At 47.1% G+C, this 27,945-nt stretch overlaps 2 protein-coding genes across 6 annotated transcripts in view; both read left to right on the top strand.

Annotated features, from left to right (window-relative positions):
* The window catches only part of LOC147453769 (Polynucleotidyl transferase, ribonuclease H-like superfamily protein), a 138,891-nt gene that overhangs the window by 95,014 nt on the left and 15,932 nt on the right, over positions 1-27,945 (top strand). Inside the window, exon 12 of one of the 5 annotated variants that reach the window (XM_086515860.1) lies at positions 27,070-27,184. The exons of the other annotated variants lie outside the window; for them this stretch is intronic. Coding sequence (XP_086371986.1) covers positions 27,070-27,184 — 115 coding nt within the window. The remainder of the gene's footprint in view (positions 1-27,069; positions 27,185-27,945) is intronic. 5 annotated transcript variants of the gene reach the window in all.
* LOC147453770 (uncharacterized) lies at positions 20,830-22,850 on the top strand. Its single transcript, XM_086515865.1, has 2 exons — positions 20,830-21,430; positions 21,875-22,850. Exons 1-2 carry the CDS (start codon positions 20,845-20,847, stop codon positions 22,579-22,581), a joined length of 1,293 nt encoding a protein of 430 aa, XP_086371991.1. The 5' UTR covers positions 20,830-20,844; the 3' UTR covers positions 22,582-22,850.

Below are 27,945 nucleotides of genomic sequence, written 5' to 3'. Positions count from 1 at the left end.
GCTCTAGCAGGAACAATCCGAGATACTTGTGATCCTTGTATCTCATGACTCTAGAAAAAGGTCCGAACCCTTCTCTGAACAAGCAGTGGAAGCGTCCACGTATCTCATAGTATGCCGGGCAGTGGCATGTGTAGTGCAGTTCTGTCTCTGACTCTAAGTTACATAGGTGACATATCCTGGCTCCTGCCGGCACCCCTCGGAATCGGCCAGTCTCGATCTGGAGCTGATGTGAGGATGTGCGTATTTGTCCAATAGCGCATCTTATCCCTTGAGATAAGTGTGTATCCATGTATGGTGGCCTAGTCACAAAGCCGTCCTCCGTGAGCTGGAGAAGATGCTCTCTGTAGAAGGCCATCTTCGTGCCCAACTCCTGTGTCGGCTGTATCCATGTGCTCCTGGTATTTAGTTGAACCAGGTCTTGACGTATGGGCCTGGTGATGTGTGAGAGACAAGGAGGGTGTATCCAAGGAGTATTGAAGCGGAGGTAATCTATCCATATTGAGACCATGCGACTGGAACCATGATGCCATCTGTCCATACCAACATGCTGTATCGCCTTGTAGAGCTAGTTGTCGAGATGACTCCAGGGCAAGCCGAGCGTATCTGTCTCTGGGGAGATCCCATAAACCGTGCATAAAGGAAACTGATCTCGTCAGTGCCTCCACCACGGGGGGGGGGGGGGCAGCTAGCTCGGCTCGGATAATCTCATGTGGTACTGAGGCCTTAGCCCGAATCATCCAAGCGATCATAGAGACCAGAGGCCTCTCCATACATCTGTATTACCAGATCTCCCATGGTGGTCTATTGAGGGTCCCCATACCTGAACTCCATAGAGCATAGCTGGAGTTACTAGAGTGTCAAAGAGCCATAGCTTTGTTCGCGGTTCCTGAAACTGAACCTACGAACACATCCTCTCCAGTCCTCCCAAAGCTGCATATGCTCTCGTCAGTCTAGTCTCTAATGCTCTCCTTAGTGAAAACACCGGTCCACTGAATACTACCCCAAGATAGGTATATGCATCTGTGTACTCCAAAGTCTTCTGGCCATACATAAATGTGGGTGCCGACCTCCTGACCCACTGTGGTGTGGTGTTGAACACCATAACCTTGGTTTTTCCCAGATTGACCGACAATCCACTGTCACGAGCAAATGTATGCAAAGCATCCAAATGACGTTGCATCCCCTCTGGGGAGTCTGAAATCAGCACAATATCATCAGCATATAGTAACAGCGGAATCCATGTCCCTACTAGCTGAGCCCCCTTGTCTCCCTACCGCTCTGCATAGTCTGAAAACTCATCCACATACATCCCAAAGAGAGTCGGGGATAGTGGGCATCCCTTCTTTACTCCAATAGTGGAGTGGACCATGTCAGACATTCCCTCAGTGGTGCGTACCCGTCCCATTACTGTCCTGTATAGAGCCAGAATACCCCATATCAGCTCTGTAGGCACACCCATGTCCTGTAGTCTGTGTATAAGTCTGGCTCTCGGTACTGTGTCAAAAGCTTTGCGGAAATCCACAAAGCTACAATAGATTCTCTTGCCATGGTGTCTACCCTCCTCAATAATAGCTCTGAGTGTCAGAATCTGGTCAAGAGTGGAGAAACCTCTCCTGAAACCTGCTTGCCTTGGTGCTCTTATTCCCTCTCGCTCTGCCCATCTACTCAGCTCCTGCTCAAGGACGGATGCATACAACCTAGCTAATGTGTGGCCAACCATGATGGTGCGATAATTCGCGGGAATCATGGGATCTCCTGACTTGAAAATAGGCACAATCGTAGACATACTCCAGGTCTCCGAGAAGCCTTCATACATGGCTCGATTAAACATCATAGCCAGGAGCTCTGCAAGCATATCCCTGGCATGGATGAAGTGCTTTGCTACCATACCATCATGATCATGCGCTCTCCTTGTCTTCATCCTGTCAATGGTTTTCCTTACCCTCTCGGCAGTAAAGAAAGAACATGTCTCTGGGCATGTCTCTAGTGGGTCCAGCAGAGGTGGTTGCCCTGATGCTGTGTAGAGAGATGTGGCATATTCCCCCTATGTCTCAGTGGAGGTGACCGAGGGTGGTGGGGAATGCTCGTGGAATAGCCTCCATGCTTCGTTTGAGTCCTGACTTATAAATAGCTGATATAGATCCCGCTCTAGCTGAGATAGATAGGCCCTTTTCTTTCGTCGCAATAGGCGGCGAAAGATAATCCGTGACTGTCGATGTGTGGTAATACCTGTGAGCACTTCCCTTTGTAGTTTGATCCTCGTCTCTTTGCACTCCTCATCATACCAACTGTTCTGGGGCATGTTCCCAGATCGTCTCCGTGTGGGCTGGCTGTGGGGGTATGCCTTTGATGCTGCATCATGGAGCGTCTCTGTCAAAATCTGAGTGAGTTCATCTAGTGGCCGTCCCGGCTCCTGGGTGCATAGCTGCCTGAATATCTCATCCATATACACAGAATCTGTCTCCCTCATGAAGGTATACCGAGTGTGTATGGGGACCCTGCCTAATGGAGTTGTGCTGAACTGAAAGGTCAAGGTGAAAGACATGATAGCATGATCAACTGCTACTCCAACTGGCCTAGTGCCCACCATGAAATCCTGAAAGAATGGGATGAGACCTGGTTGGGCCATAACATAATCCACTGTGCTTGCACCATGTCGGTGTAGAAAGCAAGTAAAACCTCAAGCTGTCGAAAATCTTTGTAGGCCATTCACAATGGCCAATCTGTGTGCAGTTCCCATATCTATCAAGTATCTACCATACTCAGTGTATTCCTCATCTTGTGATAGTTTGGATAGACCCATCTCTGTGACGTCCAGCTCCCTGAGCATCTCTTCGGAAGTATCATAAAATATTGTCTGGTGGTGGGCAGTCCTAGCATTGAAATCCCCTAGTATGATAATGTCACCATCCTTGGAAAACTCCCATATATCATTATCCAAAATAGCAAAGGGGGATTGTCCTCTAGGTGATGCATATACTGACGTACTAGGAGGAAAGTAACAAATAGCAATGTAGAGGTATGTGCCCGTCTTTGCCCTGAGCCTCACCCACATGTACCTAGCCTGTTCATCCTTGCGTGCTATATATATCATTGGCTGCAGTTTCTCCCTGAATAGAACTGCCACTCCCCCTGAGCCCCGTCCTCGATGCTCCGATCTGGTCTCTTGTCTGCAGGCTGTCTCCCATCTATATCCGCTCACCTATGGCATGGATTGTCCCGGTGCTTGATGCGTCTCAGAGTAGAAATGATGTCTCTCCCCATAAACCTATCCTCAAAGGCCCCTACATTGAGACGGAGTGACCCGTTACAATTCCAGGTTGCGATCTTTAGTGTGGTCCCATAGGTCTCGCACCGTCATGCGGGGCGTCGCTCCAATATCACCACCTTTCCATCCCTGTAAAAGGCAATCTTCCCCCTTTCCCTTGCTGCTCTTATTTCCGGCATTACTTCTTGCATATGAGCAATCTGCGAGAGGGTGAGGTCATCTCCAAGAAAGATGCCCGTCTTCTTTAGAGTCGCTCTTCCTTCGAGGTTTCTCCGTTGCTCCCACTTTTCTTGGTGCCCACTCTCCAAGCCCTTGTATGCATCTGCTCGTTGACCCCCACCAAGGTCATGAGTTCTTTCACCTCTTTGTCTACATTATCTTGGTCTCTGAGGCCACATACCCTTACGTGTAGGGCCCGCACACGTCTCCTTTGCTCCTCTTCGAGTGTCAGGTTGATGATGGTTGGTGTGGGGGTGGGAGTTATTTCCTTGCCTTTCCCTTTCTTGACAATCTCGATCCATTTTTCAGCCTTTTCTGCTTTCTGCTGGGTCTTTGTGATCACATCTACCCACGAGGTCGTCATTTCTTTTTGTTGCTCCCCACCTTCTTTGATGGCCCGTACTTGTTCCTTGATCGTGTTAAGCTCTTCAATGACAGAGGGTTGAAGTTCTCCCTCTTCGAGGACATTCTGCGATCGCACCTCTGCAAGCTCTTTCTTGAGTAGTGCGATTTCCTCATCTTGGGCCTTCACGCGATCTTCGAGTGTACGTATCGTGCTTTCCTGTGCTGCCACGCGTGCGTCGAGGCCGTTAATAGTACCTAAGAGGTGGTGGTTGATCTTGCTGATGGACTCGCTCAGTTCTTCTTTGCATTTTTGGATGGCATCCTCCACCGGGTCATCCTTGCTATTCGGCTTTCTCATGATTGAGAGGCCGCGACAAAAGGGGGGGGGGGGGGTACTGGAGAGAGGATTTTTTTTTCTCTCTCTACGCCCCCCCCCCCTCTCTCTCTCTCTCTCTCTCTCTCTCTCTCTCTCTCTCCTCTCTCTCTCTCTCTCTCTCTCTCTCTCTCTCTCTCTCTCTCTCTCTCTCTCTCTCTCTCTCTCTCTCTCTCTACACGAGCAGACCTATTCTCTCTCTATGATCTCGGATTTTCTCTCTACGCATTCTCTCTCTACCCTCAAATCCATCCACTCTCTCTCTACGCCTAAATTTCTCTCTCTACGCTATGAAAGACCACTCTCTCTACGCTACAACTCCCTCCTCTCTCTACGCTCGTGCAAGAGGGGCCATTCTCTCTCTAAGGGGGGGGGGGGGGGAAGCAAAGGTTAGGGTTTCGGGGAGCAGGTTGCAGAGCGCACGAGGGCGGGTGCAGAGCAGCCGTGAGCAAGGGCGGTGCAGAACAGCGCGAGAAAGCGGGGGGGGGGGGGGGGGGGGGCAACGGTGGGGGGGACAGCGGGAGCCGAGCAGCGGGGGGAGGACAGGCGGGAGCAACGGGAGAGAGGCCTTTGGCTACGGGTGGGCGCAAGGGAGGTGCAGAGCAGCCGCGGTGCAGAACAGAGAGAGAGAGAGAGAGAGAGAGAGAGAGAGAGAGAGAGAGAGAGAGAGAGAGAGAGAGAGAGAGAGAGAGATGAAATGTAATAATAACGTCTTCAAAAGGCCAAAAATGACCATTGAGACCAAAAGGTTACATGTGGTGAATCTAATACCAGGTCTGGGTACAAAAAGTACAAAGAACTGAAAGGGGTGGAGTGAAAGCTGATACAAAGGGAATACAAAGGGTGAGCTGATACAATGGAGCTCTCTGACAATCGAAGCATCATATACATATACATCAGTATCCAAAAGGCTAGAGAGAGAGAGAGAGAGAGAGAGAGAAAGAGAGAGATGAAATGTTATATTAAAGGTCTTCAAAGGCCAAAATGACCTATGAGACCAAAGTGATACAGGGTGGATCTTATATCATGTCTGGGTACAAAAATAAAATGAAGTATAGTGAAAAACTAAAATCTTAAGTGCTAGATGTGAACTAAGCAGCTAACTGGAACTGTGTAAGATATGAGTTGGGGGGGGGGGGGGGGGGGGGGTGAAAGTAGTGACTGGGGGGTAATACAACACAATGTGTGTGTGAGTGTGGGAATATAATGGGTGAGAGCTGATACAAAGGTTGATACAAGATGAGCAGGATGTACAATCCTCCAAAGAGCTAAATCATAGGAGATCCATCATCGGTCGCTGGCGAATCTCATCAATCTCTCCATGGTCAATAGTCTGACCGGGTGTCGTGCATGTCGGGCCAAAGTGATCCGAATCCTCCGATGCAGCCTCTGTCGATGTTGTGTAGTCCTCCGTTGTCGTGAGCGTCTGGATCTCCCTAGCTCGGTGGCTTGATGGATCAACGTGCCTCTGGTGTGAGGAGAATGTGAGCTCTGCTGTGGTAGCTGCACCTCTGGCTGCCCAGTGTCCACTCTAAAGAAGTCTGTGATCCGTCTTTGAGACTGGCTAGCCTCTCCTCTCATCATCAAGCTCTCTCTGTGTCTGCGCATTTCGAGCAAAAACAGACCCGGACATCTCTGGTCCTCATACCCCATGACTCTAGAGAGTGGTCCAAAGCCCTCTTTGAGCAGGTAGTGAAAGCGGCCTTGTATCTCATAGTAAACTGGGAAGTGGCATGTGTAGTGTAACTCTATCTCAGGCTTCATGTGACATAGGGGACATGTCCTGGCCTCTGCTTGTACGCTGCTGTATCTACCAATCTCGATCTGAAGTTGTTGTGAAGATGTGCGTATCTGGCCAATAGCACATCGTATCCCATGAGATAAGTGGGTGTCCATGTATCTGGGCCTCATCACAAAACCATCCTCAGTAAGCTGGAGAAGATGCTCTCTATAGAAAGCCATCTTCGTGCCCAAATCCTAAGCTGGTTGTATCCAAGTCCTCATGGTATCTAGCTAAATCACGTTTTGGCGGATGAGCCTGGTGATCTCAGACTGTGTGAGAGTCTAAGAGGGTGCATCCAACGAGTACTAGAAGGGGAGCAATCTGTCCATGCTGAACCCGTGTACCTAAAACCATGATGTCATCTCTCCATACCAGCATGCCGTGTCTCCTTGCAAAGCTAACTGTTGAGAGGACTCAAGTGCTAGGCTGGCATATCTGTCTTTGGGGAGGTCCCACAAGCGGTGTAAAAAGGACGCTGATCTGGTAAGTACCTCAACCACTAGTGGGGGGGCAGCTAGCTCTACTCGAATAATTTCATGTGGTACTAAAGCCTTGGCTCTAATAAGCTGCGCCATATGTGAACTCCATAGAGCAATGCGAAAGCCACCAAAATGTCAAAAAGCCTGAGGCTCCTGAAATTGAATCTGTGCACGCATCCTCTCCTATCCACCCAATGCTGCATGTGCTCTAGTCAGTCTAGTGTCTGCTGCTCTTCTCAATGAAAGTGCTGGTCCACTAAAGACCACCCCGAGGTAGGTGCAAGCATCTGTATACTCCACTGTCTCATTGCCGTATGTGATTGTGGGTGCTGATCTCCTGGTCTACTGTGGGGTGGTATTGAAGTTTGAACACCATAACCTTGGTTTTACCAAGGTTGACAGACAGACCACTGTCGTTTCAAACCTATGCAAAGCATCAAAGTGGCGATGCTTTCCCTCCGGAGAGTCGGAGGTCAACATAATATCATCAGCATATAACAATAGTGGAATCCATGTCCGTGCCAACTGTTGCACCTCATCACCCTCTCTCTCAGTATAGTCAGAAACCTAATCCACATACATACCAAATAGAGTAGGAGAGAGCGGGCAGCCCTGCTTCATCCCGATAGTGGAGTGAACTAATGTAGATAACCCCTCTGGAGTTCGTAGATGCCCCAGTACTGACTTGCATAATGCCATAATCCCCCAAATCATCTTTGTGGGTACTCCCATCTCCTATAGACTGCGTATCAATCTAGCTCTGGGCATTATGTCAAATGCTTTGCGGAAGTCCACAAAGCTACAATAGATCCGTCTCCCATGTGATCTGCCCTCCTCAATAATGGATCTGAGTGTTAGAACGTGGTCAAGAGTAGAAAAACCTCTCATGCACCCTGCCTGCCCAGCTGGCGTATACCCTAGAGACCAAGAAACAAGCCAAAGTTCCTGTGTACTGGTCCTAAGACTGTTTTGAGTGCTGTTTCAAGTGCAGTTCACTAAAAGTGCTCTAACTTTTGATACACAACTCCAAATTGAGTCAGGTATAGCTAGGAAGAAAGCTTGCGGGAAATAGCACACACCTAGACTCCCTCTTTGCCCATCTACTTAGCTGCTGCTCAAGAATGGATGCGTACAACCGTACCATGTGTGTTCAATTATGATAGTGCGATAATTCCCAAGCTCCATAGGGTCACCTGACTTGTAGATAGATACAATAGTAGATAATTCCTAGTATCAGGCAAACCCTCACACATGGCACTGTTGAACATCACTACTAGAAGCTCTGCGAGCAGATCCTTGGCATGTATAAAATGCTCAGCCACTAAGCCATCATGATCATATGCTCTCCCAGTCCTCATCCCATCAATGGCCTTCATCACCATCTCAGCGGTGAAAAAAAGCACATGTGTGTGGGCATGGCTTGGGGGGGTCAGGAACAAGCGGCTGTCCAAGATTTGTGTATAGAGATGACGCATACTGGCCCCATGCCTCTGTAGAAGTAATGGCAGGAGGGGAGGAGTGCTCATGAAAGAGTTGCCATGTCTCACCTGAGTTCTAACTCAAGAATAAATCCTTCTCTAGTCGAGCCAAAAATACCCTCTTCTTCTGCCGCACTAGGTGTCAGAAGGCAATCTATGACTGTCTATGAGTGATGTCCCCCAAAAGCACCTCCCTCTAAAGCCTGGCTCTCGTCTCGCGGCACTCCTCATCATACCAGTCGTTTTGGGGCATGCTCCTAGAACGTCGTCTCTTCTCAGGCCGGGTGTGTGGGTATGCCTCTGCTGCTGCAGCATGCAATGTTTGTATCAGCATAGCAGTAAGCTCCTTCAGAGGTCGCCCTGGCTCCTCAGTGCACATGCGTCTGTAGATCCCATCTATGTAGACAGAGTCCCTCTCCCGTGTAAAGGTGTAGCGAGTAGGGGCTGCTATCCGTGGTATGTGTGCTACACTAAACTGGAAAGAGATGGTCATTGACACAAGGGCATGACCTACAGGCACACCAACAGGTCTAGGTCCAATTGTGAGGTCCTGGATACTAAAGATAAAACTCGGATGCGCCATGACATAATCCATTGTGTTGGATCCATGTCTGTGTGGAAAGCATGTAAAACCTCCCACAGATGGAAATCTCTGTAGGCCATTCAAAATGGCCAATCCATGTGTAGTCCCCGTGTCTATCAAGTGCCATCCATACTCAGTATACTCCAGATCATGTGATATTCTAGATAGGCCCATCTCTGCAACATCCAGCTCTCTCAGCATCTCCTCTCAAGTATCATAAAATATTGTCTGGTAATGGGCAGTCCTAGCATTGAAGCCCCCTAAAATGATGATGTAACCATCCCTAGAGAACTCCTATATGTCATCATCCAAAATAGAAAAGGGGGACTCTCCTCTAGGTGATGCATATAGGAGTTCTCGGAGGAAAGTAGCAAATAGCAATGTAGAGGTATCTGCCTGTCTCTGCCCTCAGTCTTACCTATATGTACCTAGCTTGCTCATCCCTGCGGGCTATATGTATCAATGGCTACAACTCCTCCCTGAATAAGCCTGCTACTCCCCCTGAGCCATGTCCTCTGTGCTTTGATCGAGTTTCCTCTCATGTTAATTTGGACGGAAGGGAGCTGCTCTCTTCCTCTTGTTAGACTAAAAGAAACTTACTTTTTATCCCATACCACAGAAAGCATCCTGCCCTTCTTTTGTGGTCCTTCTCTCAAGAAGTTGTTGCTTGCAGATAATGAATTGTTTGGGGCAGTGCCCTCGGATTGTTTAACCTTGTCACATTAGATATCATAATTTTGTGAACGGCAAAACCACTACCCGTCTTGCCTTACCTGCAGGAAGGAGTGGGCAAGCTGTCTCCTATTTGTATCCGTTTACATGTGGCATAGACTGTCGAGGGTCTTGATATTTCTGTGAATAGAAGATGATGTCCCTCCTAGTGAAACTATCCTCAAAAGCACCCACATCAAGGAGTAGAGATCCATAACAATTCCAAGTAGCAACTTTGGGTGTGGTCCCATAGGTCTCGCACTGCGATGCGGAGCGCCTCTCCATAACCACTCGTCCGTCTCTATAGAAGGCCAATTTTCCTTTCTCTTGGGCTATCCTTATCTCAGGCATAACTTCTTGCGTATGAGCCAGCTCTGAGAGTGTGAGGTCGTCCCCAAGGAGTATCCCCGTCTTCTTTAGTGTAGGACGCTTTTTCAAGAACTCCTTTGCTTCCATGGAGGGGAAGCGAAAGATTGCTCTCTCCTTGGAAGTCTCCCCATTTCCTTCTCTCTTCTTCCCCACTCTCCATGCCTTTATGTTAGTGGCCAAACTACCCATCATAATTAGAAGTTCTTTGACTTCCCCCTCCACATCATCACGGTCTCTTAGACCGGTCACTCGTACGTGTAAAGCTCTAGCCTTCCTCCTTTGCTCTTCCTCTAGGGTCATGTTGATGATTGCGGGAGTGGGGATGGCTGTTGGTTCTTTCCCTTTTTCTTTCTTGGCGATTTTTTCCCTTTCTTGGCGATTTCTATCCATTTCTCGGCCACATCTACCTTCTTTTGTGTTTTCATGATTATATCTACCCACGATGACGTTTTCGCCTCATGTTGCTTCTCTTCTTCTTTGATCTTCCATACTTGTTCTTTGATGACTTTAAGTTCCTCTATCATCGAGGGCTCGATTTCTCCTTTTCAAGTCCACTCCCTGCTCGAGTTTTCGCAAGCTCTTTGCTTGAGGGCTGAGACTTCTTCCCGGAGCGCTTGGACTTCTGTCTGACAGTCTTCTTTCTCCTTTTTCCATTGTTTGCCCTCCTTGAAGACCATTTGGATGAGGTTGGCCTTTTCTTTTCACCATCCTTCCAACTCCGTTTTCCACTCTTTCATCTCTTTTTCCACCTGTGTTATTCTCTTGTTCGTGACCATGAATGTTGCCTTTGTTACCATCGAGGGAGACTTTTACATGGGTGAGTTGCTCTTGGTCTCCATGGAGGGAGAGAGAGAGAGAGAGGAGAGAGAGAGAGAGAGAGAGAGAGAGAGAGAAAGAGATGAAATGAAATGTTGTATTAACGTCTTCAAAAAACCAAAATGACCTATGAGACCATTCTGTCATAAAATGGTGAATCTGATACCATGTCTGGGCACAAAAGAACTAGAACAAAGATACTACTAATTCTCTCATTTCCTTCTCTATTGTTGACACCTATTCCCTGTCCGCATGAAAGAGGCTTTGTGGGCGGTCAGCGAGGGATGCGTCTTCTTACACGTGGAGGAAGCCTTTGGCACTTCTCCAATGCTGAGAGAGAGAGAGAGAGAGAGAGAGAGAGAGAGAGTCTAAAACAACAAAAAATACAAGAAACCCTAAAAAATAGCAAGAAATGCTTGTGAAATCTTTAAAAACAGCAAAATACATATTTGAATCCCTAAAAAAGAGTGACAAAACCCTTAAAAACAGCAAAATAAAGTTTCGAAACCCTAAAAACAACCAAAAAACAGTGACGAAACTCGAAAAGTAGGCAAAAAGCAATTTCGAAACCCTAATTATAGCAAAGAAGAAGTGAGAAAACCCTAAAAACAGTGAGAGACCCATGTGTGTGTGTGAGAGAGAGAGAGAGAGAAATGAAATGAAAATGAAATGAAATGTTATATTAATGTCTTCAAAAGGCCAAAGTGACCTATGAGACCAGAGAGAGAGAGAGAGAGAGAGAGAGAGAGAGAGAGAGAATGAAATGTTATATTAATGTTTTCTAGAGGCCAAAGTGAGCTATGAGACCAAAAAGTTATAATTGGTGAATCTAATACAATCTCTGAGTACAGAAAGTACAAAGAACTCAGTTTTTGAGTTCTTTGTACTTTCTGTACTCTTCAAGAGGCCAATGTGACCTATGAGACCAAAAAGTTACAATTGGTAAATCTGATAGAATATCAGAGTACAGAAAGTACAAAGAACTCAATTTTTGAGTTCTTTGTACTTTCTGTACTCAGACATTGTATCAGATTCACCAATTTTAACTCTTTGGTCTCATATGTCACTTTGGCCTCTTAAAGATGTTAAGATAACATTTCATTTCATTTAATCTCTCTCTCTCTCTCTCTCATGGGTCTCTCACTGTTTTCAGGGTTTTGTCACTTCTTCTTTGATGTTTTCAGGGTTTCAAAAGTGTTTTTTGGTTGTTTTTAGGGATTCGTCACTGTTTTTTTTTTTTTTTAAGGGTCGAAAGTTTCTTTTTTGGGCTATTTTTTAGGGATTCGTCACTCTTTTTAGGGTTTTGTCACCGTTTCTTGCGGGTTTCTTACATGTGTTTTACTGTTTTTTAAGATTTCACAAGCGTTTCTTGCTGTTTTTTAGGGTTTCTTGTATTTTTTTGTTGTTTTAGCTGACCATACTGGATTACAGAGTGAGCACATCATTTATGCGGCCTCCACTATAGCCCCGTTGATTGCACATGTCTTCAACCGGGCTATAGGGGAGGGCTTCCCAGAGGAGTGGACACAGCACACCATAGTGCCTATCCACAAATCTGGCGACACCCTGGACCCAGGGAACTACAGGACTATCATGATTGGCCACACGATGGCCAAGCTATATGGAGCAGTACTTGAGGCACAGCTCAGCTGCTACGCAGAGATCGAGGGTTTACGAGCTCCAGGCCAGGCAAGTTTCAGACGAGCTTTCTCCACCACTGATCACATCTTCGTTCTGCGCTGCCTCATTGATGGGGCAAAGGCGCGGAAGAAGAGGCTTTACTGCTGCTTTGTGGATTTCCGCAAGGCCTTTGACACAGTCCCACGCGAGAGACTCTTCCAGCGCCTTCACAGCATTGGGGTACCAGCAGAGATGATTTGGGCCATATATGCTCTCTACGAGAAGGTGACGGGTCGAGTTCGTTGCCCAGGCGGTTTTTCAAAGACCATTGCTAGCACCATTGGTGTTAAGCAAGGATGCCCACTCTCCCCGACACTCTTTGGGCTCTACATCGACGAGATCTCCGACTACATACTGCGAGCAGGAGGAGAGGGGAGCGACTTGGCAGGTACTCCGGTCCACATCATGTTATATGCTGATGATATTGTGTTGATTTCAGAGTCACCCGAGGGCTTGCAGCGCCATCTTGAGGCCTTGGACGAATTCATCACACACAGGGGGTTGACTGTGAACCTTGGCAAAACCAAGGTTATGATCTTTCACACATCCAGTGCAGTGAGGAGCGCTGCCACCTTCACAGCAGCAGGAGGACAGGTTGATGTAGTCACCTCCTATGTCTACCTTGGCATCACATTCACCAGCCTACCAGGACCCTTCACTATGAGGCAGGCTGCTGCTGACAGGCTCACCCGAGGATATGCAGCTCTGGCCATGCTAGAGCGGAGATGCCACCAGGCACACTTTCAGGAACCCTGCACGAAGGGGTGGCTTTTCGACACCTTAGTCACCCCGGCCTTGATGTACTCGGCGGCAGTATGGGCACCAGGATTGACAGCTGACCAGTGGACACAGCTTGAGAGGCCACAGGTATGTATGATCTCACGCTTGCTCCGCAGCAAGAAGACAATGCCACATGACATTATTAGAGCTGAGCTTGCCACACCACCTATGGTGGTAGAGGCACTATTCCAGACAGTCTGCTTCATCCAGAGGATGAGAGAGCTACCTCCTGACAGACTTACTCGTAGAGCGTTTGAGGCAGCTATACAGCTATCAGAGAGTGGGCATGAGAGAGCATGGTACTCACAGGTCAGAGCATGGTTTGAGGGACACGGTCTTGACATGGAGAGCCTACCACCATTCCAGTACGACCCCCACTCACCATATGTTCACCTCTCTCGCAGTGAGAGGAACTTTGTATTGAGACAGGATCTGTGGCAGCTATACACTAGGAGAGTCTGGGAGTCACCTGGCTTGGGGACGAGGATGTCAGATTACAGAGACCAGTTTCTCACCATATTGTCTGGGGGGTTCATACAGAGACCACGCTACATGGACACATACATGCCACATAGCTCACGGGTGGCGATTGGTCAGCTGAGAGTGGCTTCACACAGGTTAGAGATTGAGATCGGGAGACATACTGGTGTTCCCAGGGAGGAGCGAGTCTGCAGAGCCTGCACAGAGGAGGTGGAGAGTGAGGAGCACTTTGTATGTAGATGCAGAGCATACACTGAGATCAGAAGCAGGTATGAGGCCTTATTCAGAGGACAGCCCACTCTCTGAGAGATCATGGACTCTCGAGATCAGAGACAGCTCGGACGGTTCTTACTAGAGATACAGAGCCATCGTGACACACTACTACAGCCACACACAGCTACACAGACAGAGGGGAGACAGTCGCAGCTCACAGACTTCTTTCAGAGGATTGCCGCCCCTCCCCCACCAGACACTCAGAGGGGAGTGACACTCCCACAGGCGGAGGTGAGCCGAGCTAGACGACGACCACGAGTCACAGGCTACAGGGGCGCGAGCTCCCACCACCGACAGATCGAGGAGATCCGAGCCCGGGAGCGCCGTGCCACTGAGGAGCGAGTGGCCCAGATGAGGGCCGACCCGACAGCTTTCATCCGGGTAGCCTTGGCACCAGACCCGCCCATGTACCACATCTTACATCCCCCCATTAGTACAGGATGGAGCTAGATAGCTTGATGCATTCTCATGATTGTACTACCTTGAGCATATAGACATGCATATACCCCTAGAGATAGAGCTCCATCCCTCCTCAAATACCCCACTACCTACTTTCAGTTCAGTTTTGTATCAGTTTTGTTTCATTTGTCTTTCCGATAGACGGATGACATACACACCATGTACATTTGATTTGTCTCATAGGCCGATTTCGGCCTGACATAGACGTTAAAAATCTTTCTTTCTTTCTTTCTTTCTCTCTCTCTCTCTCTCTCTCTCTCTCTCTCTCTCTCTCTCTCTCTCTCTCTCTCTCTCTCTCTCATGGGTAGCATCGGAGAAGTGCCAACGGCTTCCCCCACAAAGCCTCTTTCATGCGGACAGGGAAGAGGATGTCAACAATAGAGAAGAAAATGAGAGAATGGAGAAACGAAGTGGAAGAGTGCAGGAAGGAGAGGAGCACTATTCTTCAAAGATGGACCGAAGAAAGAGATGGCATGCATAGGAGGCTCGCTTCGCTCAAGGAGAAAGTGGTCATCCAAGATTCCATCATCCAAAATCTACAAGCACAAAGTGGGCGGCTCGAAGAGGGCGAAATTCAGCCATCCATGATGGAAGAATTGAATACCATGAGAGAAGAAATACGGGTGTTCAAGGAAGGTGAGGAGAAGAAGTCTTGGGCCGCGGTCATCTCCGCAACATAAAAGAAAGTAGAGGAGGCAGAAAAATGGATTGAGGTTGCCAAGAAAGGGAAAGGTAAGGAAGCTCCTTGTACACCCACTCTTATTAACATGACCCTCGAAGAGGAACAAAGGAGGAGGATGCGGGCTCTACATGTGAGGGTAACCGACCTCAAGGATTTAAACAATGTGGAAAAAGAGGTCACAAGCCTCACATCCATGATGGAGATGGACAAGCTTCGCACACAAAGACATGGAGAGTGGGCAAGCAGAGTGATGGCGCGGGAGAATCTCTAAAAGGGAGAGCTCTCATACTACGCCTCCCCTCCTTGGAAGAGCAGAAGGAATTCTTGAGAAAGAGGCCTACTCTCAAGAAGACAGGTATTTTCCTCGGTGATGATCTGACTCTCTCACAACTTGCGCATATGAAAGAGGTAATGTCAGAGATTACGGCGGCAAGGGAGAAGGGAAAGATGGCCTTTTACAAAGATGGTCGAGTGGTGATTGTAGAGCGGCGCTCTACATGTCGGTGTGAGACCTATGGGACCACACTGAAGATAGCTACTTGGAATTGTAATGGATCTATGAGGTCGGACGTTGGTGCCTTTGAGGACATTGTTTTCTTCTTAGAGACTCATCAGGCTCCTAGAGAGCTTATGCCACATGTAGTGATATACAGATGGGAGACAGCCCACAGGACAGTCGCAAGATCTGAGCATGGGGGTAGAGGTTTAGGAGGAGTAGCAATGCTATTTAGGGAGGAGTTACAACCACTACTACATATTGTACGGAGAGATGATCATGCTAGATACATGTGGGTGAGGCTCAAAGCTGACACAGGCCGAGAGCTGACACAGGCCAATTTCTATACATTGCCATATGTTACTTTCCCCTCAGTACGTCAGTATATGCTGCATCCAGAGGACAATCACCTTTCTCTATACTAGATGATGATATGTGGGAGTTTTCGAGGGATGGTGATATCATCCTCCTAGGGGACTTTAATGCCCGAACGGGCAACTCTCTGACAGTCTTCTACGACACTTCAGATGAGATGCTTAGAAAGCTGGATGTAGGTGAGTTGGGGCTTGATAGATGCTCACATGACAGACAACAGACGGAGTATAGGAGATACCTCACAGAGATGACGACTACACATGGGTTAGCCATATTTAATGGCTTAGAGGAGTACAGAAAGTACAAAGAGACCCATGAGAGAGAGAGAGAGAGAGAGAGAGAGAGAGAGAGAGAGAGAGACTCTATAACAACAAAAAATACAAGAAACCCTAAAAAACAAAGAAAATCAGCTTCAAAACCCTAAAAAACTGCAATACACATTTGAAACCCTTTATAAAAAAAAGTGAAACCCTAGAAAACATTAAGAAACAGTGACGAAACCCTAAAGGACATCAAAAAACAGTTTCGAAACCCTAAAAACAGCCCAAAAGCAATTTTGAAATCCTAATAACAGCAAAAAAGTGGTGACGAAACCCTAAAACCAATGAGAGAGTTCAAACCCATGAGAGAGAGAGAGAGAGAGAGAGAGAGTATGCATCCATCCTTGAGCAGCAGTTGAGTAGATGGGCAGAGAGAGACGTTGTACGGGCAGCAGGACAGGCGGGTTTCTATTCTGACACTTAGAATCATTATTGAGGAGGGGAGATACGTGGGAGACGGCTCTATTGTTGCTTTTTGGATTTCTGCAAAGCCTTCGATACAGTGCCCAATGCTAGATTGATGCGCACACTGTAGGAGATGGGGGTACCCAAAGAGTTGATCTAGGGGATCATGGCTTTAAATAAGTCAGTAGTGGGGAGGTACGCACTCCAGAGGGGATTTCTGATTTGGTCCACTCCACTATTGGGGTGAAAAGGGCTGGCCGCTATCTCCTACACTATTTGACATGTGTGTGGATGAGGTTGCTAACTACAGCTAAGCTATGCTATTAGAGTAATTATGTGAGGAGAATACTTCTTTCTTGTAAGATACCTCTTCTTCCTCTCAATCTGACTCCCTGGAGGGAATGCAGCGTCATTTAGATGCTTTGTACACGTTTGCCCACAATAGTGGATTGTCTGTTAACCTGGGAAAAACCAAGGTTATGGTGTTTAACACCACATGACACAGTGGGTAAGGAGGTCAGCACCCACTTTTACATATGGTGAGGAGACGGTGGAGTATACAGATGCATACACCTATCTTGGGGTATTCTTTGAGATATCAGGATCAGAGATGCCTCAGGTTGTTTCTTTAGAGCAAGGACTTAGCAGCTAGATGAGCATGCTTCACAGTAGACTTCATAGCCCACTTATACCAGAGGTATATAAGTGGACAGAGCCACTGAGCTCGGGAGAGCTAGACGCCCACGTCTAGGAGGGCAACCACGACATCGATGGAGGCTCCATCAGAGGATCAAGACTATTCTAGCACAATGTGGGAGATGCCAGTACAACTATTTACAGAGGCGGACATTGACGAAGCTCTTCAGCGACCGATACAATACTTTCTCGGACAACGCCCGATCCCGGGCATCCTTGGACATTGATGATGATTTCAGTTTGACGATTTTAGTCTTTTGATTTAGTCTTTCACTTTATTTTTATACCAGACATTGAATTAGATCCACAAGGATTGTATCAGTTTGATCTCATAGGTCATTTTGGCTTTTTGAAGACGTTTAATATAACATTTCATTTCATTCATCTCTCTCTCTCTCTCTCTCTCTCTCTCTCTCTCTCTCTCTCTGATGGTGCAGCAGCGTGCTGCCTGAAGCAGGTCATGTAGGGCTCGCGCAGGAAGTGCAGAGGCAGCAGAGCTAAAGGCTGAGGGCAGAGAGCGCGCAAGTCTGGTGCAGCACTCGTGTAAGGCCTGGTGCAGCCATTGCGTAAGGTGGGGAACTCTCTCTCAGTGCGTGGGCAGCCCAGCAGGTCTGCGCGTTTGGTACATGTAGATTCTCAGCACGTGGGCAACCAACTCAATAAGGCAAATTAAAGCAGCACGCAATATGTCTGGTGCAGCACCAGATACACAGGAGGAGGGTGACCTCTTCACCACTCCACCAAAGGCAAAGCATACCTTCCAACGAACAAGGCAACGAGAAGGTATTCTGTCACCAAGTCTACTGAGAGCAAACAAGGCCGCCAAGCTCAAAGACGAACACATGTACGAGAAGGTTCAGATCATGATTAGAGCGGAGATGAGTGCTCTGAGAGAAAATTTCGAGAAGGAGGTTTATAGTGCTATGGAAGCACACAAGGTCGATTTGTCCAATGCTTTCAAAGCTGAAATGCAACACTTTGTGAGAGCTGAAGTACAAACGGTAGAGATTTCTTGGCAAGCGAAACTGGATAAAGCAACAGCCACTTGGGAAGCATGGAAAACCGAGATGCAAAAGTCAATTGGTGAGAAGGATGCAATGATTGAAGAACTACGTAAGGAAATCGCATTTTGTAAAAGCAAACCTACAAATGAGGGAGAAAATCAGCCATGCATGGTGGAGGAGCTGAAAAGCATTAAAGAGCAGGTTAAAACCCTCTAGGAAGAAGAGCATCAAAAGACAAAGGAATCTTCATCATGGGTTGATATTCTCACTAGAACACAAAAGAAGGCTAAGGAAGCAGAAAAGTGGATTGAAGTGGCAAAGAAAGGAAAAGGGGGAGTACATAGTCTCACACCCCCATCCACCATCATCAATATGACATTAGAAGAAGAACAAAAAAGAAAGACGAGCTCTACTTGTACGTGTAACCGGGCTCAGAGACGGAGACAAGGTGGAGGAGGAAACAAAGGAGCTCTTGCTCATGATGGGCATCACAAGCCCTTTGCATAGGCGAGCTTGGAGAGTGGGCAAAAGAAGTGAAGGAGGGGGAGAATCTTCAAGGGAAAGAGCACTCATTTTACGCTTCCCAACTATGGAGGCAAAGAAAGAATTTTTGAAGAAGAGACCCACTCTCAAGAAGACAGGTATCTTCCTTGGAGATGACCTCACGCTAGCACAACTCGCACACATGAAGGAGGTCATGCCAGAGATAAAAGTGGCAAGAGAGAAGGGGAAGATTGCTTTCTATAGAGATGGGAGAGTAGTGATTTTAGAGCGCCGCTCCGCATGACGGTGCGAGACCTATGGGACCACTCTTCATATGGCAGCGTGGAACTGCAATGGATCATTTCGGTTGGATGTGGGGGTGTTCAGGACAGCTATTTTGGGAGAGACATTGTTTTTTACTCAGAGACACACCAGGCTCCGGGACAGCTTATGCCACATGTATCTGGATATAAGTGGGAGACGACATGCAGAGCAGGAACTAGATCTGAGCTCAGAGGACGGGGATCTGGAGGAGTAGCTGTCTTATTCAGGGAGGAGCTCCAACCACTCATACACATTGTTCGTAGAGATGAGCAGGCCAGGTATATGTGGGTGAGGTTGAGGGCAAAGACTGGCCGTTTTCTTTACATTGCCATATGCTACTTTCCTCCTAGTACTTCAGCCTATGCTATATCCAGAGGACAGTCCCCCTTCTCGGTCTTAGATGATGATATCTGGGAGTTCTCTAGAGATGGTGACATTATCTTGTTGGGTGACTTTAATGCTAGGACAGCTCAGATGCAGACAGTTTTCTATGATACTTCAAAGGAGATGATGAGGGAGTTGGAGACCAGCGACTTGGGCTTGTCTAGGACTTCACAGGACTTGGAGCACACAGAGTACGGGAGATTCTTAGTAGAAATGGGAACTTCACATGGTCTTGCCATTTTGAATGGCTTGCAGAGATTTCCAGAGGCGGGGGGGGTTTACTTGCTTCCCACACAGGCATCGCGCCAGTACAGTGGACTATGTTATGACCCAGCCCAGTTTCATATCCTCTATTCAGGACTTCACGGTCGGCTCCAGACCTATTGGTATAGCGGTGGACCACACACTCCTGACTTTCACCATATCATTTCGTTTCAGCTCAGCATCTCTGGCACGGCCACCCACACATGCCCGTTACACCTTTACACGAGCGACTGACTCGGTTTATATGGATGGGATCTACAAGCGTCTATGTACAGAGGAGCCAGGCCGCCCTCTAGACGAGCTCACTCAGACCTTGACAGATACACTACATGCGGCAGCAGTCGAGGCATACCCTCACACCCAGCCTGAGTCCAGACACCGCACTGGGAGTATGCCCCAGAAGAGCTGGTATGATGATGAGTGCAGAGAGATGCAAGCTACACTTCAGAGGGAGGTACTTTTAGGGGTTATCACACACAGACAGTCGCAGGTTCTCTTTCGACGCCTAGTACGGCGAAAGAAGAGAGCTTATCTTGCTCATCTCAAGGAGTTATATCGGTTGTTCTTGAGCCAAGACTCAGGGGAAGCGTGGAGGCGTTTTCACGAGTATTCTTCTACACCTGCCATTACATCTACAGAGACTTGGGGTACATATGCAACCTCTCTCTACTCGATCCCAAGGCAGCAGTCCTTACCTGATCCCCCAGAGCCTTGTCCACAAACTTGCACTTTCTTCACTGCTGAGATGGTAAAGAAAGCCCTTGCCAAGATGAAGACTAGGAGAGCTTATGACCATGATGGTTTGGTGGCCGAACACTTTATACATGCTAGAGATATGCTTGCAGAGCTGATTGTAGTGATGTTCAACCGAGCCATGTGTGAGGGATTTCCTAGCACTTGGAGCTTATCCACTATTGTGCCTATCTTCAAGGCAGGAGACCCTATGGAGCCAGGGAACTACGGTACCATCATGATTGGACACACTTTGGCTAGGTTGTATGCATCTATTATCGAGCATCACCTCAGTAGATGGGCAGAAAGACAGGGCATACGGGCTTTAGGACAGGCAGGCTTCAGGAAGGGACTCTCTACTCTTGATCATATACTGACGCTCAGAGCTATCATTGAGGAGGGTAGAGCGCACGGCAGGAGGATCTACTGTAGCTTTGTGGATTTAGCCGTTTTCAAGCCTTTGCATGGTCCCTAGAGCCAGGATGTGCACAGATTACATGAGCTGGGTGTGCCCACAGAGCTGATCTGGGGGATTATGGCCCTGTACAAGACAGTAGTGGGACAGGTACACACTCCAGAGGGTATGTCTGGTCTAGTTCACTCCACCATTGGGGTGAAACAGGGATGCCCACTCTCCCCTACTCTCTTTGGGATGTACATTGATGAGGTTTCAGACTACATAGAGAGGGACGGTGGAAGCGGAGCACAGTTGGCGGGCACATGGATTTCCTTGCTGTTATATGCGGATGATATTGTCTTGATTTCTGATTCTCTAGAGGGGATGCAGCGTCATCTGGATGCTTTACATAATTTTGCTCACGATAGTGGTATGTCTGTAAACCTTAGCAAGACTAAGGTTATGGTGTTTAACACCACACCACAGTGGGTCAGACGGTCAGCTTCTACATTTACTTATGGCCATCAACCAGTGGAGTATACAGATGCATACACATACCTGGGGGTGGTCTTTACCAGCCCGGGGTTTTCTTTGAGGAGAGCAGCAGAGATGAGACTGACAAGAGCACATACAGCTTTGGGGAGATTAGAGAGGATGTGTTCACAGACCCAATTTCAAGAACCTCGTACAAAGCTTTGGCTCTTCGATACCTTAGTGACCTCAGCCATGCTATATGGAGTTCAAATATGGGGCCCTTCTGTGGCTCATAGCAGTCGCCCTAGTAGTACTGATGGTTGGAGATGCATGGAGAGACCTCTGGTTTCCATGATTTCGCGGATGATTAGAGCCAAAGCCTCAGTACCACATGAGATTATCCGCGCTGAGCTGGCTGCCCCCCCGCTGGTGGTCGAGGCACTCACTAGATCAGTCTCCTTTTTACATAGCATCTGAGAGCTCCCCAGAGACAGGTATGCACGTTTAGCACTGGAGTCTTCTCGGCAGCTGGCTTCACAGGGAGATACAGCATGTTGGTATGCACAGATGACCTCTTGGTTCCAGATTCATGGTTTTAGCATAGACAGGTTACCACCCTTCCAGTATTCGCCGGATGCACCCTCTTTGTCCCTTACTCGGACAGAGGTTAGCAGACTCATCAGACAGGATGTGACTCAGCTGGATACCAGGAGGACTTGGATAGAGCCAACCCATGAGCTAGGCACGAAGATGTCTTTCTACATGGAGCATCTTCTCCAGCTCACAGAGGACGGTTTTGTGACTAGACCTAGCTACATGGACACACACCTGTCATATGGTTTACGATGTGCCATTGGTCAGATACGCACATCTTCTCATCAGCTGGAGATTGAGGTGGGTAGGTTTAGCAGAGTACCAGCAGAGGCCAGGATATGTCAGTTATGCCATTTGGAGCCAGAGACAGAGCTGCACTATATATGCCATTGCCCAGTTTACTATGAGATACAAAGTCGTTTTCATTGCCTCTTTAGGGATGGTTTTGGGCCACTATCTCGAGTTATGAGGTACCAGGATCAGAGATGCCTTGGGCTATTCTTGCTAGAGTTGCGCAGACACAGAGAGAGCCTCTTGAGGAGATCAGATAGGGGGAGACAGTCCCAGATGGAGATCACTGATTTCTTTCGTGTGGAGACGCACCAGTCAGAGGAGCAGGATCCAGAGCAGCCTCGAGGACCTACCTGCACTAGAGGTATACTGATTGACAGGGCCATGGAGCTTGGGAGATCTAGACGCCCGCGATTGCGAGGATCATCGCTGCATCAACAGAGGATTCATCAGAGGATCAGGATCATTCTAGCACGATATGGGAGACGCCCAGCCAGAGTGCTTACTATGGAGGACATTGATGAGATTCGCCAGCGGCCGATGCTGGACATCTTGGGACCCTGATGTGCAGATGCTCCCTCACCCTCAGTTTCTTCATGTGCATGAGTTTTGTATCATTGGATTGTTGTACTGGCTAGAGAGTCTCTAGTCAATGCCCCCCCCCCCTAGCTTGTCACTACAGCTTTCAGTCTAGTTTTTCTTTCATAGTTTTTTCATCTTTTCAGTTCTATAGACAAGGTATCAGACACATCATTTTGTAACCGTGATGGTCTCATAGGTCATTTTGGCCTTTTGTAGACGTAAATATATCATTTCATTTCATTTTCATTTCTCTCTCTCTCTCTCTCTCTCTCTCTCTCTCTCTCTCCTCTCTCTCTCTCTCTCTCTCTCTCTCTCTCATATCTTGGCTAAAAAATAACTGATATAAATCTTGCTCTAGTCGAGCTAGAAACGCCCTCTTCTTCCGTCGTACCAAACGCCAAGAAGCAATCCGTGATTGCTTGTAAGTAATGACTCCTAGAAGTACCTCCCTCTGAAGTCGGGCTCTGGTCTCTCTGAACTCCTCATCATACCAACTATTCCGTGTCCATAAGCGTCTGTAGATACCATCTATATAGACAGAATCGGTCTTCGAAGTAAATGGGGACCAACCCGAGCCAGATGGACGAAAGCACAAAACTTTGTCGCGCATGGGGCACATTAAAAGATCAGGAAGCCCTTATCTTCTTTGATGGAGGAGTCAAGGCCAACTTCATTTCACCTGAATTGGCGGCTCGACTTGGAATCACGCCCGATAGGATGGGGACACTGGCGGAGGCAGTTCTAGCAGCGCCCGAACGGGATGTTGCCATTACACCTGTCATTGGCAAACTTTGTTTGCATTGTGAGGGGTTTTTAGGGCACGAGGACTTTTACATCATGCCTTTGGAAGGGTGTGACATCCTCCTAGGAATTCTTTGGTACCACAAGAACAACGCTGTGGTTGACTATCAGGCCAAGAAAGCGACTTTGACGAATGAGAATGGCAGGAAAATTGTACTTGATGTAAAATTGAAGGGCGAGTCTGTTCCTATTGTATCGGCTTTGGCCATTTCGAAATTTATGAAGTCCAATCCGATCTACTTGAAAGATTTGAATAAGGAACAAAGAACCAATATGTCTGAATTGGACAAAGAACGACAAGAATTTTTGCACACACATGCTGACTATTTCTCAGAAGGTATACGAGACGAATTACCTCCACCTCATCCTAAGGACCAAACCATTGACTTGATTCCTAGAAGCACACCACCGAACCGACCACCTTACCGTGTTAGTCGAGCCCAGAATGAAGAAATCATGAACCAAGTGTGAGAGCTTCTAGAAAAGGGTCTCATCCAACCTAGTACATCACCTTACTGTACTCCGGTTTTGTTAGTACTAAGGAAAGATTGATCTTAAAGAATGTGCATTGATTACAAAGCTCTCAATAAAATCACCATGATTACAGACTTCAGGGATCCTCTTGTTTTAGCAGGATTGATTTGAAAAGCGGATATCGTCAGATCAAAATCGCTCAGGGATGTGTCTACAAGACGGCCTTTCGGACAAGCTTTGGTTTATACAAATTTTTGGTAATGCCTTTTGGACTTACAAATACTCCAGCAACTTTCAATCGAATGATAGATAGGATTTTCCGAGAGTATCGGTCTTTTGTCGGCACTTTCTTTGACGACATTTTAGTTCTCTCCAAGAATGATCTGCTACAGGTCTTTCAGGCATTGCGCAAGCACAGATTGGTTATCAATGCGAAAAAGAGCGAGTTTTTCTTACCGAAGATACATTTCTTGGGACACATTGTCACAACAGGAGGAGCACAAATGGACCGGGCCAAAATTGAGACTATCCACAATTGGCCTAACTTAACGAAGGTTCATGAAGTTGGAAGCTTTTTGGGCTTGTGCTCTTATTATCGGCGATTCATTCAAAGGTTTGCAGAGATAGCTTCACCTTTGCATTGATTGACTCAGAAAGGAGTCCCTTTCTCGTGTGGACCAATAGAGGCAACTACTTTTCAGACACTTAAGGAAAATTTGACTACTAGACCAATGTTGCTTTGCCAGATTTGCTAAAGCCATTCGAAGTTTATTGTGATGCTTGTGGTCGTAGTCTGGGAGCGGTCTTGACGCAAAAAGGCCATGTGGTTGTTTATGAAAGCAGAATGATTTCACGGCCAGAATTAGTCTGGGAGCGGTCTTGACGCAAAAAGGCCATGTGATTGCTTACGAAAGCAGAATGTTTTCACGGCTAGAATTAGTAGCACAGATCTATGAGAAAGAGCTATTGGCAGTGATCCATGCTCTTACTCAGTGGCGACACTATTTACTCCAAGCTGATTTCACAGTTTCTACAGGTAATAAGAGTTTACGCTACTTCTTGTCACAGAAGCAGCTTTCGGAAAAGCAGATGCGATGGGCTAACATCTTGTCACAGTTTCACTTCCAGATTGTTTCACTTCTAGATTGTCCATGTTCAGGGACATTAAAATTTAGTGGCAAATGCATTATCTCGCAAGCCCTTAGTTTTAGCTATTTCCACGATTCATCACAAAAGCTTCGAGGATATGGTTGACTAGTACGCCACTGATCTCGACTTTGCGGACATTTTGACTCAGATACAGAATGGGGAGACAGTTCTAGGGTATTCCATACGGGATGGCTACTTCATGAAGAAAACGATGTTGTGTGTTACACAGCCTTTGAGGGAAAAGGTCTTGACAAGTGCCATTGTCCACCTTTTACGGGTCACCGCGGCATCGGTACCACCTTAAAGGGTGTGGAGCGTTACTTCTATTGGCCGAGACTCAAAAAGGATGTGGACAACTTTGTTGGCAATTGTTTAGTATGCCAAAAACAGAGGGACTACTATAACCTTTACCCATTCCCACCCGCCCCTGGGAAAGCATTGCTATGGATTTCACCTTTGATCTCCTGAAGACACAAAGTGGGCACGATGGCAATTGGACTGTCATTGACAGATTTAGCAAGAAGCTCACTTCATTCCAGTAAAGAAAACAGTCAAGCCGAACCATTTAGCGAGATTGTCATTGCTCAGATATTTCGGTTACATGGCATGCCTGAGCCCGTAGTCTCCGACAATTTGGGAGAACATTGGCATGTGATTGCAGTTCTCGTCATCATTCCTTCCGCAAACAGATGGGCAATCTGAGATAGCCAATTCAGTGGTTTTTGATTTATTGAAGTCTTACATCTCTGATCGGAAGACTCAATGGGAAAAATATTTGCCTTTGGTGGAATTTGCCTACAATAACACAGTTCACTCCTCGACAGGGAAGGTGCCGTTTGAGGTAATCGAAGGTGCTAAGAAGGTCCCTCCCTTTCTAAGCATTAAAGACAAGATTTTTGAAGCCGATCAGTACACGAGGGACTTGGACACTGCTTTTGCCAAGGTTCGCGAGGCTCTAGAGAAGTCTCAAGCACAGGGCACAAGAAGGCAGCGGATCGACATCGACACGACCTGAAGTTGAAGTAAGATGATTGGGTGCTCTTATGTTTTGAGAAGGCACGCCTAAGGAAACAAAAGGGAAAGGAGCAGCTTTTTTCAAAGCTTAGCATGAGGTATTATGGCCCTTTCCAAATTAAAGAAAAGATAAATGATGTATTCTTCAGACTCAAGTTGCTAGATACTTGGAAAATTCACAATGCATTTCATGTGAGTCTGTTGAAACCCTTTTAAGGGTGAGGTGCTAGTTGATGGGGAGAATGATGAGCAACCCGAAGTGGAAGAGAGCGAGGAGATACTCGTTCGAGAACAGATTTTGGCACATAAGGAAAGAAAAAAGTTAAAGATAAAGTGATTTGGCGGTTCTTAGTGAAATTTAAGAACTATTCGGCATTGGATGTGAAGTGGATGGAGGAGGAGGACCTAGCAAACACTCAGATTTTGGAACTTTACCTTGAGGCTTTTGGTTCAGTTGCGTCTACTCCGACAGATCCCGCGGACCGGCAGGGTTGAATCTGGTGTAGACGAGAGTGCACAAGAGGGGAGTCACTCCACTCCTGGATGGAATAGAGTCACAGATTACCTGGATGGAATAGAGTCACTGATTCTCCTTTGGATTTCAAGGATACTACTGTGTTGACAGTATTCTGCTGTATGACTTTATGAATGATGAAAATGGGAATTCCCGAAATGGAACGTTAATGATGTGTACTCTCTCATGTGATTTGTTCGAGTGCAGGAACTGAAAGACGAAATGATTGCAGCATTTCGGTCTTGAGAATTTCTATAGACATGATCGCAATAAGGATTAGGTAATCCGACATCAGTGAGGTCTGCGATGGATCTAGATGCAATTACTAAATACGTTGCTGGCAGTCATGGTCTAAGATTTGGAATGTATTTTTGTGTGATTGATTTGATCTGGATGTGATGTCATGTGATGTGATGTGATTGTCGTCTTTGTAGAGTGCTAGATGTGTTTTGTTTGGTGCGTCGGTACTTAGAGTCAGTGTCTACTGAACCGGTTTATGGCCTCTGTCTGTTTTGCAGGTGTAATTGAGGGCGATTACCATTGTTTCAAGAGGGGGGTATCTCACAAACTGATGACAACTACTGACGTGCCTGGCTATACGGACGCCCATGATATGCGTTGCTACCGTGGCAGGTGCACGGAATTCCCCGAATTGTGTTCACTGCTTTGGTTGGCAGCTTTTGGCACGAGATGCTTTTGGAACTTAATCTTTTCATGTAAACTGCTTTTCCAAGGCCAAGGGCCTTTAAATAAGACCCTAGGCTCTCCCTCTGGCTCATTCAAAGCAAATGAGCCGGTGAGCAGAGGAGAGCGAGGACAATTGTACTTGCTCAATTGTTAATACAAAAAGAAATAACAAAAAGGGCGCCAGTCTTTGGGGCCAATCTCTCTCGCCACGGAACTACGTCGGGCCGTGTCGACTCAATTGAACTGTGATTGAATTTTCTGAAGTGTTTTAAGTAAATCTCTCTCTCTCGTGTCGCGACAGATTCCAGACTTAGGGTGTCCAAGTTTGTTACATTGAACTTGGCGATAGTATGCTCTCACGAAACCTCCGCCTAAACGTCGTTGTCGATTTAGGCGGGGTTCCATAAATATCGTTGTTCCCGAGGTCAGCTGATTGGTCCACCATCCTTTCGGCTGCACATTGTACTGGTTGACAGGGCAAGTTGGTTCCAAGCTAAGCAGCGCCTTGCTTGCAAGCAATGTTTCTGAATTTGTGCACTTCTGCACTTCCTGTTTCTGCTTCCTGTTTAAATTTTTCCTTGTACAACAAAATTCTGAAATCTGTAAATCTTTCTGGGAATAATCTGCAACCTGTGTTTTGCAGGTTCCTGCTCTGTTGTGTGCAAGCTTGTACTTGATGTACACTGTACCAGCGAGCAGGTAAGTGC

This window comes from Adiantum capillus-veneris, chromosome 7 (assembly GCF_014529385.1).
Source record: "Adiantum capillus-veneris isolate H3 chromosome 7, ASM1452938v2, whole genome shotgun sequence".
NCBI classification, from domain to species: domain Eukaryota; kingdom Viridiplantae; phylum Streptophyta; class Polypodiopsida; order Polypodiales; family Pteridaceae; genus Adiantum; species Adiantum capillus-veneris.
This window is presented reverse-complemented; position numbering and strand designations above follow the sequence as displayed.